At 36.1% G+C, this 19,602-nt stretch overlaps 1 protein-coding gene across 6 annotated transcripts in view; it reads left to right on the top strand.

Annotated features, from left to right (window-relative positions):
* The window catches only part of LOC109071571 (apoptosis-resistant E3 ubiquitin protein ligase 1-like), a 99,838-nt gene that overhangs the window by 71,759 nt on the left and 8,477 nt on the right, over nt 1–19,602 (top strand). For all 6 annotated transcript variants that reach the window (XM_042774457.1, XM_042774458.1, XM_042774459.1 and 3 more), the window contains 12 exons: nt 1,664–1,833; nt 1,972–2,152; nt 4,544–4,788; nt 4,919–4,996; nt 5,122–5,263; nt 5,388–5,509; nt 5,696–5,771; nt 6,006–6,115; nt 6,556–6,735; nt 7,133–7,258; nt 7,633–7,762; nt 7,837–7,895. In XM_042774457.1, coding sequence (XP_042630391.1) covers nt 1,664–1,833; nt 1,972–2,152; nt 4,544–4,788; nt 4,919–4,996; nt 5,122–5,263; nt 5,388–5,509; nt 5,696–5,771; nt 6,006–6,115; nt 6,556–6,735; nt 7,133–7,258; nt 7,633–7,762; nt 7,837–7,895 — 1,619 coding nt within the window. The remainder of the gene's footprint in view (nt 1–1,663; nt 1,834–1,971; nt 2,153–4,543; nt 4,789–4,918; nt 4,997–5,121; nt 5,264–5,387; nt 5,510–5,695; nt 5,772–6,005; nt 6,116–6,555; nt 6,736–7,132; nt 7,259–7,632; nt 7,763–7,836; nt 7,896–19,602) is intronic.

The following is a 19,602-nucleotide window of genomic DNA, read 5'->3' on the forward strand; positions in this document are numbered from 1 at the left end:
ACCGAAACTCCATCGGTGTAACTAATCACCTTCTTAATGGCACACAAAGCCATTTGACTTTCAACTGTGATCAGCTGTGATCATTTTTATTAGCTCAGCATGAGAAGAGCTTTCCTGGAGCATTTCAGTCCTTGATAGTGCAGCTGAAGCAAACAATCAGTGGCAAGGCACTTTCAAAAGATCTCCGGGATAAAGTTGTGGATAGGCACAAGTCAGGAGATGGATATTTATTTATTTATTTTATTTTTTTTTAAAAGACATTTACAAAAAAGACTATCAATGCCTAGAAGCACAGTGAGGTCTATTATTAAGAAGTGGAAGGTATTTGGTACAACACAGACCCTCCTTGCATCAGTAAGTCGCTCTGGATGAAAGAGCCAGGAGGAAACTGGTCAGAGAGGCTACCAAGAGGCCTACAGCAACTCTGAAGCAGTTGCATATATGACAAAGAATGAATTTATGACAAAGAGTGGCAATTGTGTGCATGTGACAACAATATTACAAATGTGACTTGTATGTGAGGGTTGCAAGAAAAAAGCCATTCCTCAAGAAAAAGGCCACATGCAGTCATGACTGAGCTTTGCCAAAACGCACCTTGAAGATTCTGAGGCAGATGAGACTAAAATTGAATTATTTGGACTCAACACCCAATGATATGTCTGGTGGAAATCCAATACAGCTCACCATCCAAATAACAGCATTCCTACTAGGGCTGGGCAATATATCACATGCGATGATCACGCGCATCTCGTCAGTAAAGCCGGTTCCCTGATTAGCAGTAAGTTTCCATCACCTGCTTTCAGATGGAGCAGCATTTATTAGACAGAGCTGTAGTTCACTGACAAGCTACACCATATCACGTTCATTTTCCAAGACTATTTAACTGCGATAATGAAGGCGATATTGCATAACTTCTCAGTGATCTATGGCTCTGTCTATTAAATGCTTCTCCTTCTGAAAGCAGGTGATGGAGATTTAGCGGCAATCACGGAACCGGCTTTACTGACGAGATGCGCGTGATCATCGCATGCGATATGTTGCCCAGCCCTAATTCCTACAGTAAACCATGGAGGTGGTAATATCCTGTTATTGGGGTGTTTCTCTGCAGCAGGGACTGGAGCACTTGACAGGATAGAATAAAAAATGGATGGGGCAAAATCCCATCAAATTCTTGAGGAAAATCTGCTGCCCTCTGCCAGAAAGTTGTCAATGGGAAGAAGGTTAACCTTCCAACATGACTATTTATCTATATTTATTTATTTATTTATTTATTTACTCTGACATGTTGGTGTTACATCTTTCACTTGGATGTATAAGTTGAGTAAATACAGCTGGATAAAACAAAAACTGTGTCTTCATTTCAGGCTGCAAATCAGCAAAAATGTGATTACTTTAAAGGGGGTGATTCTTTTCTATACCCACATTTTATAGTAACTAATAACTATAAATAATAAATAAGTCATTAATATATCATTATATCATTTTGAAACATGCCTTAGCCAGTTTTCCTTTATTTAATACCTTTTTTATTAGAATGTTAAATAATTATCAGGTATACGTTATTACATTTAAGCTTTCATTAAGCTGTGAATTTAGAAAAACTTTGTAGTAAAATGAACAGATATAGATGACAAATGACATGAATTACATGCGTGTGTTGCAGGTACAGTGGTCCCATCCAAAACTAAGATAGCATACCACTTTTCAACACTGGTTCTGACTTACGGCCAGCAGCACACGCTGCAAATAGAACCACGGGATGAGTATGGCAACCCCACCAGTAACTCTGTCTCACTTGTGGATGAGGTCAATTATAGCATGCATGTCCACCCAGTAAGGACACTTACTGCATACACAGAGTGTTTAGTTCAAACTTTCAAAGTTTGGATGTATGTATTATCGTTAAAGAAGGTTGCAGATCCAGCAGAATTTGCTTTATTCAGAACTCTTTTTCTTACTGTTACACTACAGTTGGGCACAGTGGACGAGGAGAGCTCAGATGATTGCTACAGCACATCGGTATCATTAAACAAGCCACAGTGCCAAGTTCTGATAAAGCTCACCTTCAGGAAAAAAGGCTGCTTTAGAGCATGCATCTCATACAGGGACCAGCCCCTTAACAATGGGGAGTTTGATATCATTGTACTCAGCGGTGAGTTAATCTTGGCATTGGAGAGGTTTTTGGAGAGACTTTTTAACAACATGGTTCCCACACCTTTTCACCAAATTCCATGAATTTTCCAGTGTTTACTGGATAAAGATAAGATAAAAAAAAGGAAAGAGATCTTGTACTCACAAAGAGCTAAGCATAATAAGAACTTTTCTAAAATAATTTACTGAACTTTTCCATTACATTAAAACACAATTTTAAATAAGTTTTTCTAAAGACATGGAACGTAGGTAAATTGGTTAAACTAAATTGTTTATATGAAAAACAAGTGAAAAGTCTTAATATGTACTGTATCTCAAAGAATCAATATCTAGTACTGAATTGCCAGGGCAGTGCCAATTTATTGCTTCTTATGGCCACATTAATCCCTACAAGGTTTTGGCTGTTCTTGAATGGCCACGACGTGCAACAGTACTTCCTAGGGTTTGCAATATTTTTTAAGGTTTGTCTAAAACTTGAATTCCCAATATTAAACCTGACTGATTCAGTGGTGTTCAACAGACTTGGAGCAAGAATTGAACAGGCAGCTCTGTTGCCAGTCAGTAAAGCTACTATTTTTAATGGAACCCAGGGCTTCCAGACCAACTCTATATCCCACTCACATCATGTTTTCACAGCGAATTCATGATGTCACAAACGAGACGGGGTCACACATTACACAACATGTCAATAGTCAAGTCAAGTCAAGTCACCTTTATTTATATAGCGCTTTAGACAAAAAAGAAATTGTGTTAAAGCAACTGAACAACATTAAAGCTCCAATATGTAGGAATTTTGTAATAAAATTTCCGAAAATAACTTGCACAGTGTGATATATTTCCTCCAGTTGTGTACTTACAATATCTCAAAAGTCTCCAAAGATTTTTTATTTCAGAGAAATTCCGATTTTAAATAACTGGCCGTCCCGGAAAAAATATGTTGCCTCTCAGTGACGCAATGTCCACTCTATACTTTTTTTCCGGTGATGTTCCACCACACCGGAATATCACATGGTCAAATGCGGAAGTGGTGGTTATGTTATAGCCGCGCGTATGGTTTGGTTGTCGTTGTTATGGATCACGATAACTCTTTGGCGAGTATTGAAGTGCCAGTAAAACGTAAGTTATATTGCTCTTTGTACTAAGGTAAGGATTTTTATCACGTGTGGTGACCGAGATTATGGCAATACAATTAAATACAATCAGATATGTGTTGTTAAAAATATATTTAGTCATTACTTGCAAATGTTCGTTCAAATTTACTTTTAGAACGATTGGTTTGAGCACGTTAAACAACACGGCATTAACCATAAACACGTAACACTGCAAAACATTAACCCAACAAATCATTTAACAAATAGCTGTAAGTTGTAACGGGATAATATAGTATAACATTTCACGTTCCTTGCAGTTCATTAATTATGATGACATAAAATAATACGATCATATATACAGGTAATACAAAAACGAATAAATGACCTCATCCGTGATCGTGATTTCGTTTATCCAATTTAGATACATTGCTATGGTGAAAACGCATTTAAAAACGACATCTCCCATTGTCACCTGCTTCATAGCGTCATCAAGCTTCGCCTTTGTTATTGTTGGAAATGCGCCCTCTTGTGGTCAATTACAAAAGTCACATACTGGAGCTTTAATTAGGAAAACATTGTGTCAATAATGCAAAACAAAAGAAAGAATCGCTGACAAGTTTGTCTGGTCCACAAACTACGTTGTACAACCATACATTTGCGAGAAGTAATGAAGGAAATAATGTAAGATCACATGTAAGACGAGTTATCGCGTGAGACTGGATTTCTTTCTGTTAGAAATTGTAGCCTGCAAGAAAAGATACAATTTGACTGTAGGCTGATTTGCAGCTAAAAAGAAAGGGAAAAAAGAATATTAAGGAGAAGCTGGATGCTTGCAGAAGCTGATGTTTCATTACAGATCTATGACTCCACCCCATTTCCCTTGTCCTGTATCATGTACTTTCATTGGCTGTTGGTTGTCAGCAATGCCAATTTCAGTAAAAAGCACATTTCACACTACAGGACTCGGAGTCGGTTAATGTCGGGCACACATTAGACGATTCTAGCCCTGATTTTCAATCACCAATGTTTTTCAAAGTTTTTTTTTTTTTGCATTTGTACAGTAATCTTTAAAATCAGTTAATTCCAAGGATCAGTAATATGCCAATTAACATTTGCCACGATAATCATAAATGAGTGGACATTAGAAGTCATGGAATTTTCGTGATCAAAGTGTGGGAACCCAGTTCTCTTCAGTGTAATTGCAAGTGCAACAATGACAGAGTCATGATTACATACCATCCAAAAGAGTGCATTGCTGTAACCTTTTCTCAATGTCTTTTCACCATTATGCACTCACACAGAAAATGAGAAGAACTGTGTGGAGAAAAACGTATCTACCCCTGGCATAAGCATCTACTTTGAGGCCTACCTCTACAGCATGGGCACTTACAGTAGTTCTCCTTGGCAGTTTCTAGCATCCTCCCAGCTAGCCCTGCAGAGACAGCCCTCCATGGGTGATGATGAGGAGGAACATGACTCCCCTGTAGAGGGGCAGTCAGAGAAGGTCAAGAAACCAAAAAAGGTCTATTGCTATATCTCACCAAAGGTAAAATATTTTTTAAATGGGTTAATTCTACTATATTTTAAATGGGTTTATTCTGCATGTGTGGTTAATTTGGTTTGTTAATATTGATTATTTGTTCATTTAAATACGGTCTCGTTAAATTGTGTTTCAGCAATTTTCTGTGAAGGAGTTTTACCTTAAAATTATTCCTTGGCGCCTTTTCACTTTCCGTGTGTGTCCCGGAACTAAGGTTATCTTTTTCAGACTACCTTCTTTTCTGAATCATTTTACCAAAAACACTATTCTTTTGCTGACTGCAAAAGCTGTTATTTTATTTAAGAATATATATTTTTCTTTTTGTTTTAATTCTGGTAGTTCACTTACCATGGACCAGATCCTGTTCATAAATACCTAACACTGGTAGTAGATGATGGAATTCAGCCTCCAGTAGAGCTCAGCTGTAAGGACAGAAATATCATGGCGGCAACCTTTATCCGCTTCCTCCACAAGAACATTGGTTAGTGTGAGTGGCAGTGTGTCATTAAATACAATTAAATGTAGATATAATGGTGTGTTTGAATTTTTTAAAATGTTTTTATTATTATTTATTTATTTATTTATTGTGTGTTGGCATCTTCTAGGTGGATCAGAAACATTTCAGGATAAAGTTACCTTTTTTCAGCGAGAGCTGAGACACATTCACTCCAAGAGACCTCGCACTAAAACCTGCCTGAAAGTCAACCGTCTCTCACTCCTTGAATCGGTGAGCAAATATGCCAGATCATTTCTCATGGGCCATATGGAAGAATACAGAAAGATTGAACAAGTTTCTCAATAATCATATAAGCCTGCACCATTTAATTCTTGGAATCTTTTATTTTTTCTTTGGTGTAGTGCAGTCTCTGAATTTTATGGAATTAAAAGTGACACTTTTTCCCCCTTTTTTCAGTCTCTGAAGGCCACACGGAACTTTTCTGTATCAGATTGGAGTAAGAACTTTGAAGTTGTTTTCCAGGATGAGGAAGGTTGGTTAACTGAGTGATGTTATAAGTTATACTAATTATTATGCATTTTACAAAACCTGTCAAGAACATAATAAATTACATAAAAAAATTTAAAAATTAAGAAAATAAAAAAGCCTATTTTTTAACCATTAAGATTTGTTTTCATTGTGACATTTCATTACATTTTTACCATTCATAAACCTATAATCATATTTAAAGGTTCATTTGTTCTATGTGTTTGGGTGTGTTTATTAGCTCTGGACTGGGGAGGGCCACGACGTGAGTGGTTTGAGCTTATCTGTAAGGCTTTGTTTGAAACAAATAACCAGCTTTTCACACGCTTTAGTGACAACAACCAAGGTTTGGTAAGTCATAGCTTTACAAAACAGCTTTTTATGCTGCTTGATATTGTAAACTGGTAATTCTTATTATATTATTTTAAATTATTGTAAATATAAACACTCTGGTTCAAAGTGCAAATGGTTTTATTGTATTTCCTGCAATTTGATATTTTTCTAGTTATTTACGTAAAGTGACTAATGATTTGGAAATTCTGCACATTCATAGCTTATTATAACATTGCAAAATAAGGTGGATAAAGAGTTCTGTACAATTGTCTGTGTATATATGCTGGGATATGATAAAGTATTTTAAAAGGGATAAAATTACATTCATCACCTTTAAATGTACTGTTGTACAGACATTGACTTTTTAATGTTGTGATGTTGGTCAAGAGTTGATTTGGAATGAGCTTTTCTGTTTATTTATTTATTTATTTATTTATTTTTTTTTTTGTGGGGGGCAGGTCCACCCAAACGCTGATCGCCCCCCTCACCAGAGGGTGAAAATGTATGAGTTTGCAGGTCGAGTGGTGGGGAAATGTCTATATGAATCAGCTTTAGGTGGGGCCTACAAGCAGCTGGTACGAGCCCGATTCACCCGCTCCTTCTTGGCTCAAATAATTGGATTACGAATGAACTATAAGGTGACAATTGATTCATAGCCTGCTAATAAATGTAAATTTTAAACTGTACTGATAAAGGTAATGCCTTATTTACAAATGAATGCTAATTTCATGAGTAGTCATGTCCCCTCTATTTGCGTGAAAATTTTGCAAAGCATACCCACAAACTTGTCGCATTTGAAAAAAGACCATTCACATGATTCATGCAAATTCTATGAGATTTTATTTGGGAGATGTTTTTGTTCAAACCAGTTATATATGAGACACAAAAACACAGTTTTTTTTAAAGTCTGAAATGTGATATTTATCTAAAAATTTAACATAGTAACTAAATATAGAATATAGTGTGTGTGTGTGTGTATGCAAATACACTTACTCTTCTTGTTTGTTTATTTTTTGTTTTTCTTTGCATTGGCAGTACTTTGAAACTGATGATGAGGAATTTTACAAAACCAAGGTATGCTTTATTCTGAACAACAATGTCAGTGAAATGGACCTGGTGTTTGCAGAGGAAAAATACAGCAAGTCAGGACACCTGGAAAAGGTAGTCATCATTAATTCAATGAAAAATGAATTTCAATAATGAAATCTGTTCATTTGAATCTTGATTCCAAATATGATCGTACAGTAGAGTGCATGTACAGTATGTATGAAAGTGCTCTTAAGGCAGGGGTGTCCAATCCTGTGAAAGGCCAATGTCCTGCAGAGTTAAGCTTCAGCTGGCTCCAACAAACCTGCCTGAAAATTACTTGTGGGTCTAAAGAACTTGAGTAGCTGGTCCAGGAGTTTTTAATTAGGGTTGGAGCTAAACTCTTTAGGACAGTGGCCTCCAGGAGCAGGTTTGGACACCCCTGCCTTAAGTGTTATTTGAAGGTACATTTTTGTTGTACAAGTTTACTAATAGTAATAATGTTACAGGTGGTGGAATTGATATCTGGTGGTGCTCAAATTGCAGTGACCAATGAGAACAAAATTCACTACTTAAACCTGTTGGCCCAGTACAGACTAGCCAGTCAGGTGCGAGATGAAGTAGAGCACTTCCTAAAAGGTAAGAGCCCATGATCGGACTCTTTATACATCTGTATAAAATCGTAAATTAACTAAATTACATCTTCTGTTCAGGTTTGAATGAACTGGTCCCTGAAAACCTTCTGGCTATATTTGATGAGAATGAATTGGAGGTGAGAAATCACTTTTAACCCTAGATCATAGGTCTTCAACCCTGCTCCTGGGGACCCACCGTCCTGCAAAGTTTATTTCCTACCTGCTTCAGCACACCTGGCCTTTGACTTTTCAAGTGATCCTAAAGACCTTGATTAGCTGGTTCAGGTGTGTTTTATTAGGGTTTGAGCTGAATTCTGCTGGACTGTGGGTCCCCAAGAGCAGGGTTGAAGACCTATGCCCCAGATATATGCTGCGTTCAAGTCCTCCTGGGAAGTTCGTACTTACGAGTTGTCAGGTCATAATTACGACGTCAGGTGCGCTCAAGTCACTTTTGTCGGCACAAGATGGCAGTGTACATTCTTTTAATAAATTGCACGGTATTTTCTTTTAAGAAAATACAGCACAGTTTGTTAATTCTGCTTCTGGAAAATGAAGAGCAAATTTTTTTTTTTTTTTTTTTTTTTTTTTTTTTATAATTTATGAAGCCACTTTAAGCTGTATTGTACAAAAATTTATTAATTGTTATATTACAATCCTGTCATTTATAATACCTATAAGTAGTGTGATTTATATTTTACTTTTGCACTCTCTGACTTTGTGGTGGCATTCATGTGCTTTCAACTTGTAAATACGATCTATCCAACATGACTTGAACACACCAATACAGCAAATTACCAAAGATGAATTGAAAATCATTCAGTGATAGAAGTGTTTTAACAATGATGCTTTAAATATAGTTATTAAGGGTCAAGGTCAACTTTATTATCCCTGAAGGGCAATTTGTTTCACAGCCAACAATAAACCATATGCAAACAACAGATAAGCACCAAAACACACAGACAAAAACAATGACTTCCATTAATAATATACATAAAATTATTTGTAATTTAAAAAACCAATAGCAGCTGGTATAAAATAATCTTTAAATCTTTTGGTCCTACATAAAGGCAAATAATATCTGCGAGTAGAAGGAAGCAACTTGAATTTTTTTTTGCAAGGGTTGGCTGGGATCATTCATAATTAACTCAGCCTTCTCCAGTCCTAAGTCCTAGCCTCATACAAGTCGTTCAAATCATTTAAAGTGGTGCCAACAATCTTACCACACACTTTAACAATACCCTGCAATCTGTTTCTGTTTTTAACATTTAGTGACCCATACCAACACACAAATGAGAAAGTAATGATTCAATACAACAGGAGTAAAACATCATCATGAAAGTACTGTCCACTTAAAACTGCAAAGCTTCCGCAGGTAGAACATAGGCTGGTGGGCTTTCTTACACATAGCATCCACATGAGTCTCAAAAGTAATCTTTTCATCTATTACAGTACCAAGGTATTTAAATTGATGTACAACCTCAACAACATGATCATTAATGACCACAGGATAGATGACTGTAGGTTTCTTCTTAAAATTTATAATCATCTCTTCAGTTTTAAGTACATTAATATCCAGAAAGGACAATTTACACCAATCGATAAAATATGTCAGTACAGGACCATGATCAAAATCTTTACTATTTAAAAGGGAAACAATCATTGAATCATCCGCAAACTGAAATGATGACATGATGCCTCTCTAGTTGCATTTGACACTCATTAGTATAAAGCACAAATAAAAGAGGTGAAAGAATGCATCCTTGCAGTGACCCAGTCGAAGAAAAAAAGTACATCAGATAAAACCCTGTTTACTTTCACATGTTGAGACCTATCAGTTAAAAAATCCATCAGCCAACATATCAGCCCAGAATCAATATTATAAAAGATATGTGGCTGGATACAGTTAAGGGCAGGTGAAAAATCTATAAAAACTAATCGCACAAAAGTCTTTTCACCCTCAAGATGAACTTAAATCATGTTTAATAGAGTACTTATCATATCATCAACACCCCTACTAAACCTGTAAGCAAACTGAAACGGATCTAAATTTTCCTGTACCATGGTCAAAAGCTTATCCTTCACAGCCTTGTCAAATGTTTTCCTAATTAAAGAGGTAAGTGCTACTGGCCTGTACTCATTTAAACATTGTACATTATTCTTAGGCACAGGTACAATAGTAGATTCCTTCCCAAGTCGAGGAACCTTATGAAGGTGCAGTGACATACTAAAAATGAAACACAAAATATCTGCCAATTGTTCTGCACAATTTTTAATAATACAGCCTCCAATGCCATCAGGGCCTGGAATTTTCCTCTCTTTAACACCCCGGAAAAGTTGTAAGACTGTATCCCAGTCAACATTTACGCTATTTTGCACAAAGGAAGCATTTTTAAAAGCTGCCAATTCCTGACTAAAATTATCAACATTAAAACGATTATAAAAAACATTCAAATCATTGGCAAGTCAAGTCAACTTTATTTATATAGCGCTGTTAACAATACAGATTGTGTCAAAGCAACTGTACAGCATTAATTATGAAAACAGTGTGTCAATAATGCAAAATGACAATAGTAAACACTAATTTTTCAGTTAAAGGCAGTCCATCATTGAATTCAGTGAAGTCATCATCCAGCTCAGTTCAGTTTAAATAGTATCTGTGCAATCAAGTCAACGATATTGCTGGAAATGAAGTGTCCCTAACTAAGCAAGCCAGAGGCGACAGCGGCAAGGAACCAAAACTCCAGTGACAGAATGGAGAAAAAACCATGGGAGAAACCAGGCTCAGTTGGGGGGCCAGTACTCCTCTGGCCAGATGGAACCAGCAGTTCAATTAGCGTAGATGCTAGTACAGGAAGTACATCGGGTATTATGGGAAGTGGTCCCAGTTCCAGTTGACCTAATTGATGCAACCTAAAAATCCTTTAACGGATATGAATATTAGAAATGTGTTAGTGTGTAAACCAGGTTAAAGAGATGGGTCTTTAATCTAAATTTAAACTGACAGAGTGTGTCTGCCTCCCAAACAATGTTAGGTAGGTTATTCCAGAGTTTGGGCACTAAATAGGAAAAGGATCTGCCGCCCTCAGTTGATTTTGATATTCTTGGTATTATCAAATTGGCAGAGTTTTGAGAACACAGCGGACGTGGAGGACAATAATGTAACAAGAGCTTTGTTCAAATACTGAGGTGCTAAACCATTCAGGACTTTATAATTAATAATCAAGTTTTTTAAATCTATACAATGTTTAATATGTAGCCAGTGCAGTGTTGCCAGAACTGCGATAATATGGTGATACTTCCTGGTTCTAGTAAGAACTCTAGCTGCTGCATTTTGGACTAGCTGGAGTTTGTTTATTAAGTGTGCAGAGCAACCACCCAATAAAGCATTACAATAATCTAACCTTGAGGTCATAAATGCATGGATTAACATTTCTGCATTTGACATTGAGAGCATAGGTCATAATTTAGATATATTTTTGAGATGGAAAAATGCAGTTTTACAAATGCTAGAAATGTGGCTTTCTAAGGAAAGATTGCTATCAGATAGCACACCTAGGTTCCTTACTGATGACGAAGAATTGACAGAGCAGCCATCAAGTCTTAGACAGCGTTCTAGGTTATTACATGCAGATTTTTTAGGTTTTATAATTAACGCCTTTGTTTTTTTTTTGTGTGGGTTTTTTTTTTTTTTTTTCAGAATTTAGCAGTAAGAAATTACTCATCATCCAGTTTTTTATATCAACTATGCATTCCGCTAGTTTTTCAAATTGGTATGTTTTGCCGGGAACTATATAGAGAAATATAGAGCTGAGTATCATCAGTATAACAGTGAAAGCTAACACTGTGTTTCCTGATGATTATCACCCAAGTGTAACATGTAAATTGTGAAGAGTAACGGCCCTAGTACTGAGCCTTAAGGTACTCCATACTGCACTTGTGATCGATATGATACCTCTTCATTCACTGCTACGAATTGATGGCGGTCATATAAGTATGATTTGAACCACGCTATTGCAATTCCATTAATGTTGTGGTCAATAGTGTCGAACGCAGTGCTAAGATCCAATAGCACTAATAGAGAGGTACAACCACAATCAGATGATAATAGCAGGTCATTTTTAACTCTAATGAGAACATGGTCTAAATCCTGACTGGAAATCTTCACAGATACCATTTTGCTCTAAGAAGGAATATAATTGTGAAGATACTACCTTTTCTAGTATTTTGGACCGAAAAGGGAGATTCGATATCGGTCTGTAATTAACTAGTTCTTTGGGGTCAAGTTGTGGTTTTTTGATGAGAGGCTTAATGACAGCCAGTTTGAAGGTTTTGGGGACATATCCTAATGACAGTGATGAATTAATAATAGTCAGAAGAGGATCTATGACTTCAGGAAGCACCTCTTTTAGGAGCTTAGATGGAATAAGGTCTAACATACAGTTTAGATGATTTAACAAGTTTATAGAATTCTTCCTCTCCTATAGTAGAGAATGAGTGGAATTGTTCCTCAGGTGATCTATAGCACACTATCTGATGCAATACTGTAGCTAACGGCTGCATGGTTACAATTTTATCTGTAATAGTATCGAACTTGGAAGTAAAGTAGTTCATAAAGTCATTACTGCTGTGCTGTTGAGAAATGTCAACACCTGTTGATGCTTTATTTTTTGTTAATTTATCCACTGTATTGAATAAATACCTGGGGTTATGTTTGTTGTCTTCTAACAGAGACGAAAAGTATTCAGATCTAGCAGTTTTGAAAGCTATAGTTTTGTTTTCCTCCAGCTGCACTCTATTTTCTGGGCTGCTCTCTTTAGGGTGCGAGTGTGCTCATTATACCACAGTGTCAGACTGTTTTCCGTAAACCTACTTAAGCGTAAAGGCAACTTTATCTAAAATGCTAGAAAAGAGAGAGTCCTTAGTTTCTGTTACATCATCAAGTTATTCTGAGGTTTTGGATATGCTAAGGATTTGGGATAAATCAGGACAATTACTTACAGTAGGTGGACAACCAAAATGGGTAATACCGCCGCGTGTACCGCCGCCGCAGGGCCGCGGCGTTAACTGCAAGTCAGTCGCGTGTTTAAGTTATTCGCGAAACTACCGCCAGGTGGCGCAAAGGCATGGGTTGCAAACTGACTAAATGACGAAGTAAAACAACAATAACATTGTAATATAACATTGTAACATACTTAAAAACCATTAGAAGATTTACAGTGAGTTGATTTCAAAACGTGGTATAGTCTTAGGCTACAGTCTACGCATCAAAAATTAAAAGAAAGCCCTTTACACAAAGGCTCTTTCTGCTGTTGTTAGTAAACACTCATTACATATACTTACACACACACACACACACACACACACACACACACACACACACACACACACATATATATATATATATATATATATATATAAATACACGGATTAAAAGGTAAATGTTTTCATTTCAATTGTTCTTGGCAAAAAAAATAAAAATTCCCTTAGGTTCCATGTGCAGAGCACTGCTATTATTCTTGATTTTCGAATTAGAAAACAGCACAGCCATTCACCGTGCCATTCGGCGTAAGTAGCGGTCCACTTTGGCATATTTTTTTGCTCATTATGATTTTTTTCCGTCAATACTGAAACACGCGTGAACTACAAAGCCTCTTTTACCTAATGAATAATAGTTAAGCTTCAAATGGGCAACATCACGAATATGGAAACGTTTGGATTTGTCCCGAATGAAAGAAGTAAGCCCAACCTTACCTTATGTTTCGCTTTAAATTATTATTATTATTTATTTTTTTTTTTATAGCGAAGCCTATATTATTATATACTAAAATTATATTTATCTATTAGAATTATATATTTTTAATTTGTGTTCTGTTCTGATAGTGAAATTTAAAAGATTTGTTGTAAAGTGAGGGGAACTAAAAAATATCCCTTTGGTACATTATAACATTATTAGGCCTGCCGTTTTTATTTCTGAATGTGTAATAAAATGCGACTTTTACATGACATTTTTTTCCTTTCAAAAATGTTTTTTTTAAAAAAACATGCAGCAAACGAAAATATGCAATTAATCGGTTAATCTAGGCTATGTTGTTAACTATTTACAAGTTTTGTGTTTGTGTTTATTCCATTTTTTTCCATTGCATCTGAAAATTACTTTAAGAAATAAAAAAAAAAAATAACAAAACCCTCCCCCCTAAAAACTTTGTGCGCTCTGGCGCAGAACCTGCCTCCCGCGTTGCTCATCTGTGGACAATTTAAAAGTGTTTGATATAAAGGTTGCTGTCCCATTTTATACAGGGATTGTTCATTTTAAAAACAATCAAATTATATTGTTAGTTTCATGGTAACATGCAATCAAGGTCTTCAGTTACTATACAAGATACAAGTTCATTTAAGCTTTTTATAACATGTACTGTAACATTTTCACCCGTTTCAACTTATAATCTCCTTGGGATTTTAAAGTCAGTTTAATAGTATTGAGATTCAAGTTAAATCTAGTATAACAAAAAAAAAACCCCTGAAGGTCTATGAAACTTCAGTCAATAAAGCATTTTTTTTAAACAAAGGCACTTAAAGTTTTGAACTAAAACATTATTTCAACCATATAGCCTGTGAATGAATAAAAATGCATACTTTTCAATGAAAGAACACTTAAAGAGAGTGTAGGTTGCTTCTGGTGTTTGGATTGTTTGTTTTTTCAATGTATTTTTCTCTCTCTCTATTTAACAGTATTAACATACAATGAAATACGTCTTCCTTCAGGTAGACTGCCTTGCTATATGTTGCCAGTATTTTCTAGTTTTAATTGTACGCAGCAACGATGCAGTCGTTTTGGCAAAACAAATGTAAAAATATATTTCCGTAATAAGAAACTGTCCCGAGACATCACGTAGGCCTAATTATTTTTAGTTTCATTATCTGGCAATTCCAGCCATACTGACGTGACATTCGCAGTCAAAATCTGAAATATAAATTCTCACAGAATGTATTCATTACCAATATATTGAACCATTTCTTTTTGTTTTTCTAAATCCCAAATAGAGTCCAGACATCAGAAAAGTATCCGTCTATGAACGTGTTTTATAGGCTATTTTAGATTTGGGAAATACACGTGCATTTTTGGGAGACAACATTTTGTAGACTTTCTGTGGTTTACAATGCACAAACCAGAAGCAACAATATATGCAGAAATTTTTTGAGGATGGTGTATTGATTGTGGATTATTGTTGAATATTCTTATATATTTTATTTATATTTTTTTTTTTGTTTTTAGTTTTTGTGTTTAATGTTAAGGATTATTTTTGTTGTGTATTTCCGTGAAAGCAGAATTTATAAACGTGTATAAAATGCTTTAAAAACTTTAACAGAGATGTCTAGAGGGTATTTAATAGGTCTGCCCCCCACATAAGATTTTTGTAGTTACTATTAGTCGTTCATTTGTCATTATTCAACTAATCGCAGGTTTATATTAAATTTACATCTATAATCCATAATGAGCTTTAATATATTTTGTGCTCAAGCACATGCATTAGGTTTTCCACAAAGCACAAGCAGAAGTAGCCCAATTGTGTAAAAGGAGACATTTTAATTATTTATTAAACAAATGTTTTCTTGTCGGCTGGCTCTCTCCACGTGGACGCGCCTTTAGAGATAAATGCAACCTTCACAGATTACATAATGCTTTCATTTTGAATTGATTCGTTTAAAAGACATTTCAAGATTTCTGTAGATATATTTCTCATGTATGTGAGACACCCCAATTTTCAGTTATTTAATTATTAGGAAAAAAATCACGTGATCGAGAAGGCGCCTCCCTGTCATGTATGCGCATTAATAATTTTCGCACAAACACTTGAATATGAATAATAATTCACAATTTGCATATGCATTACAAAGTAAATAATTTTTTTTACATGCAATTATCCAAAATAAAGCCAAACAAGATTTGTAATGAAGAATGAAGTTAAGTTTACATACACTGGTGTTATCACATAATAACCATATCTATAGATTTCAGACTATTTTGATGAATTGTTACACAAACATCCCCTAGCTAGCACTTCCTTGAGGGAACACAGTTCTTTTAACTGGTATCATTCTATTTCTGTCTTAGGTTGTGATCACAATAGCAGAATTAAATAACAGAAAAATAAAAAAAAATTACAGGCAAAAAATTTACATTGTCAGCAGTGTTTCCAGTCTCCCCACCTTAGCAGACCCTTTTAACAACATTTAAAAAAAAAAAAAAACCTTGCACCAAAGCTTACAACTTGGACAAACCTTAACCTAGGTTTCTGAGACTCCAGTATTGGAACCATTCACAATATTAATTATTAAGCCTTGTTCTGACTGTCTGTCCAAATCTGATTATTGTGCATGTCTGTGCATAATCTCGTCATATTTAGCAAATGACAATGGGAAAAAAAAAATCAAAAGAAATATGATTTTTATGAATACGTTTCAAGATACATTCATATGTGGTTTTAAATCATATCCAGATCTCATTTCTGGAAGTCCTTTTCAGTCTGATTCCAGGTCTGATCAGATTTTACTTAGCTTTTCTGCCTTTTTTTTCTTTTTTCCTCACACCACGTAAAATGTAAACAAGTCGGATGTAGGAAACATGCTGAAAGTCAATGCAGAAACAAGGTTGTGCTGTTGCAAAGTATATCAGCCTGGTATCCACACATTTGAATTTTGAGACCACGTGGGTTATTGCCCTTCTACAGTTCTGTCCAGCTCTAGGATTTATATTTAGCCCATCTCCCGGTATCTCCTCCATGCTCTTGAGACTGTGCTAGGAGACACACTACACCTCGTTGGGATGGCAAGTACGGAAGTGCCATCCTGGACTACCTATGCAACCTGACTGGGTTGCAGGTACTGCCACATGCTACAAGTAGTGAGAAGGTCCCTAACAAAACACAAAACTAGAAAAAAAAATCAGTCAGGAAGGATAAGGAGAGAGCAACTGTTTATTTCTACCACCTGTAAAACCATTCCTAATTGGGGGTTGTCTTGCTGTTGTCTCTCCAGTGTACCTGTTGTCACTTTCATTTGCACCAAGGCAGGTAAAACTTATTCACGATCACTTATGCTTCTTAACCAGGGTTGCGTTTCCCAAAAGCATCGTTAGCTAATTATGGTGGTAAATTCCATTGAACTCTATTGATAATGACAAAACTTGCGACCATAGTTGCTTTTGGGAAACACACGCCATACAGATTGATGTCCCTGAAGTTTAACTGACTAGGTGTTATACTGTGATTAGGCATGGGCCGGTATGAGATTCTGACGGTATGATAACCTTAGATATATATAAAAAAAAAAAAAATCACGGTTTCACGGTATTGTGATTACAGTCAAGTCAAGTCACCTTTATTTATATAGCGCTTAAACAAAAAAGATTGTGTCAAAGCAAATGAACAACATTAATTAGGAAAACAGTGTGTCAATAATGCAAAATGACAGTTAAAGGCAGTTCATCATTGAATTCAGTGATGTCATAATCTCAGTTCAGTTTAAATTGTATCTGTGCAATCATTTGCAATTAAGTCAACGATATCGCTGTAAATGAGGTCTCCCCAACTAAGCAAGCCAGAGGCAACAGCGGCAAGGAACCAAAACTCCATCGGTGACAGAATGAAGAAAAAACCTTGGGAGAAACCAGGCTCAGTCAGGGGGCCAGTTCTTCTCTGACCAGACGAAACCAGCAGTTCAATTCCAGGCTGCAGGAAAGTCAGATTGTGCAGAAGAATCATCTGTTTCCTGTGGTCTTGTCCCGGTGGTCGTCTGAGACAAGGTCTTTACAGGGGATCTGTATCTGGGGCTCATCTAGTTGTCCTGGTCTCCGCTGTCTTTCAGGGCTGTAGAGGTCCTTTCTAGGTGCTGATCCACCATCTGTGCTGGATAAGTACTGGATCCTGGTGACTGCAGTGACTCTCTGATCTGGATACAGACTGGATCTGGTGGCTATGGTGACCTCGGAATAAGAGAGAAACAGACTAATATTAGCGTAGATGCCATTCTTCTAATGATGTAGCAAGTACATCAGGTGTTATGGGAAGTGTTCCCGGTTCCAGTTTACCTTACTAATGCAGCCTAAAAATCCTTTAATGGATTTGGATATTAGAAGCGTATTAGTGTGTTATGTGTAAGCCAGGTTAAAGAGATGGGTCTTTAATCTAGATTTAAACTGCAAGAGTGTGTCTGCCTCCCGACCAGTGTTAGGTAGGTTATTTCAGAGTTTGGGCGCTAAATAGGAAAAGGATCTGCCGCCTGCAATTGATTTTGATATTCTAGGTATTATCAAATTGCCTGAGTTTTGAGAATGCAGCAGATGTGGAGGATTATAATGTAACAAGAGCTTGTTCAAATACTGAGGTGCTAAATTGTTCAGGGCTTTATAAGTAATAAGCAAGATTTTAAAATCTGTACGATGTTTGATAGGGAGCCAGTGCAGTGTTGACAGGACCAGGCTAATATGGTCATACTTCCTGGTTCTAGTAAGAACTCTAGCTGCAGCATTTTGGACTAACTGGAGTTTGTTTATTAAGCGTGCAGAACAACCACCCAATAAAGCATTACAATAATTTAGCCTTGAGGTCATAAAAGCATGGATTAACATTTCTGCATTTGACATTGAGAGCATAGGCCGTAATTTAGATATATTTTTGAGAATGAAAAAATCCAGTTTTACAGCTCTAAAATATGTTATTTTTTAAATGTCTGTGTAAATGTAAAAAAAAAAAAAAAAAAAAAATCCCCACTGAGCACTATATTTTATTTTTAAGAAACGTACAAAAATTTTGGAACGGTCAGGCTAAATAATTAAATAAATTCTAATTAAGTGCAGTCACTTAAGTGAGCCTAAACCTGCAGCTCAATAATCAAAAATATCATCAAAACCTTGAATAAAAGCAAAAAAAAAAAAAAAAAAAAAAAAAAAATATATATATATATATATATATATATATATATATATATATATATATATATATATATATATATATAAATAAATAATAAAAAATGCAGTCATTAAACCTGCAGCTTAACAAGGTTTTTGGAGACATGCTCGCTTTCTACACATTCAGTCCAAGTTATGATGCGGGAATGTTTACCTTTCCCGGATTAAGTTTGGAGCGGTGAGGTATGAGGATGTGTGCACACATACACACACTTAAGAAAGAGAGAGCGCGAGTGTCACACACACAGTCTCTCCGTATAAACAGTGGCAAAGTTTTTTTATGTTTTTTTTTAAATGTCGTGATTTTGAACAGATGTAAACAATGACAGGAAGGTTTAAAAGTATACACGTGATACCAGCTAAATTTAATTATTGTACTAAATCGCGGAAAAGTACAGTACATACCCCGCTCTGTGAAGTAACGTGAGGGAGGAAACTAGTTTAAGTTAGCTAGTTAATTAGCCATGCTATCTGCCTCGGTAGCAAGCCAAATAGTATTTATTTCAACACTAAAACAAACGTTGGGTGGGTCTCTGGCTTGATCGGGGGTGAAAGAGGGAGAAATGAAGATCACACATACTTTGTTCAACCTGGAAGTATTTATTTAGCGATCGGCGCTAAAACGTTATCTGTAGGGAACATCGTGTACGAAACATGGTTAGTCTATGTTACCCGAAAAATTCCCATACGACAGACTTTGTCTTTTTCGACAAGGGGTAATGGTTCCAGGGATTCATCTCCTTCAGCCATCATCCCACACACAGGTGACTCTCTGACTGCTTGCACCAACTGGAGGGGGAGGGGTCGTGTGTGTGACTTATTGCACTTTTTGCTGCACACTACTGAGTCCTGCACTCTCCGTCTTTGACGACATGTAA

The sequence above is a fragment of the Cyprinus carpio genome, chromosome A17 (genome assembly GCF_018340385.1).
Source record: "Cyprinus carpio isolate SPL01 chromosome A17, ASM1834038v1, whole genome shotgun sequence".
Lineage (NCBI taxonomy): Eukaryota > Metazoa > Chordata > Actinopteri > Cypriniformes > Cyprinidae > Cyprinus > Cyprinus carpio.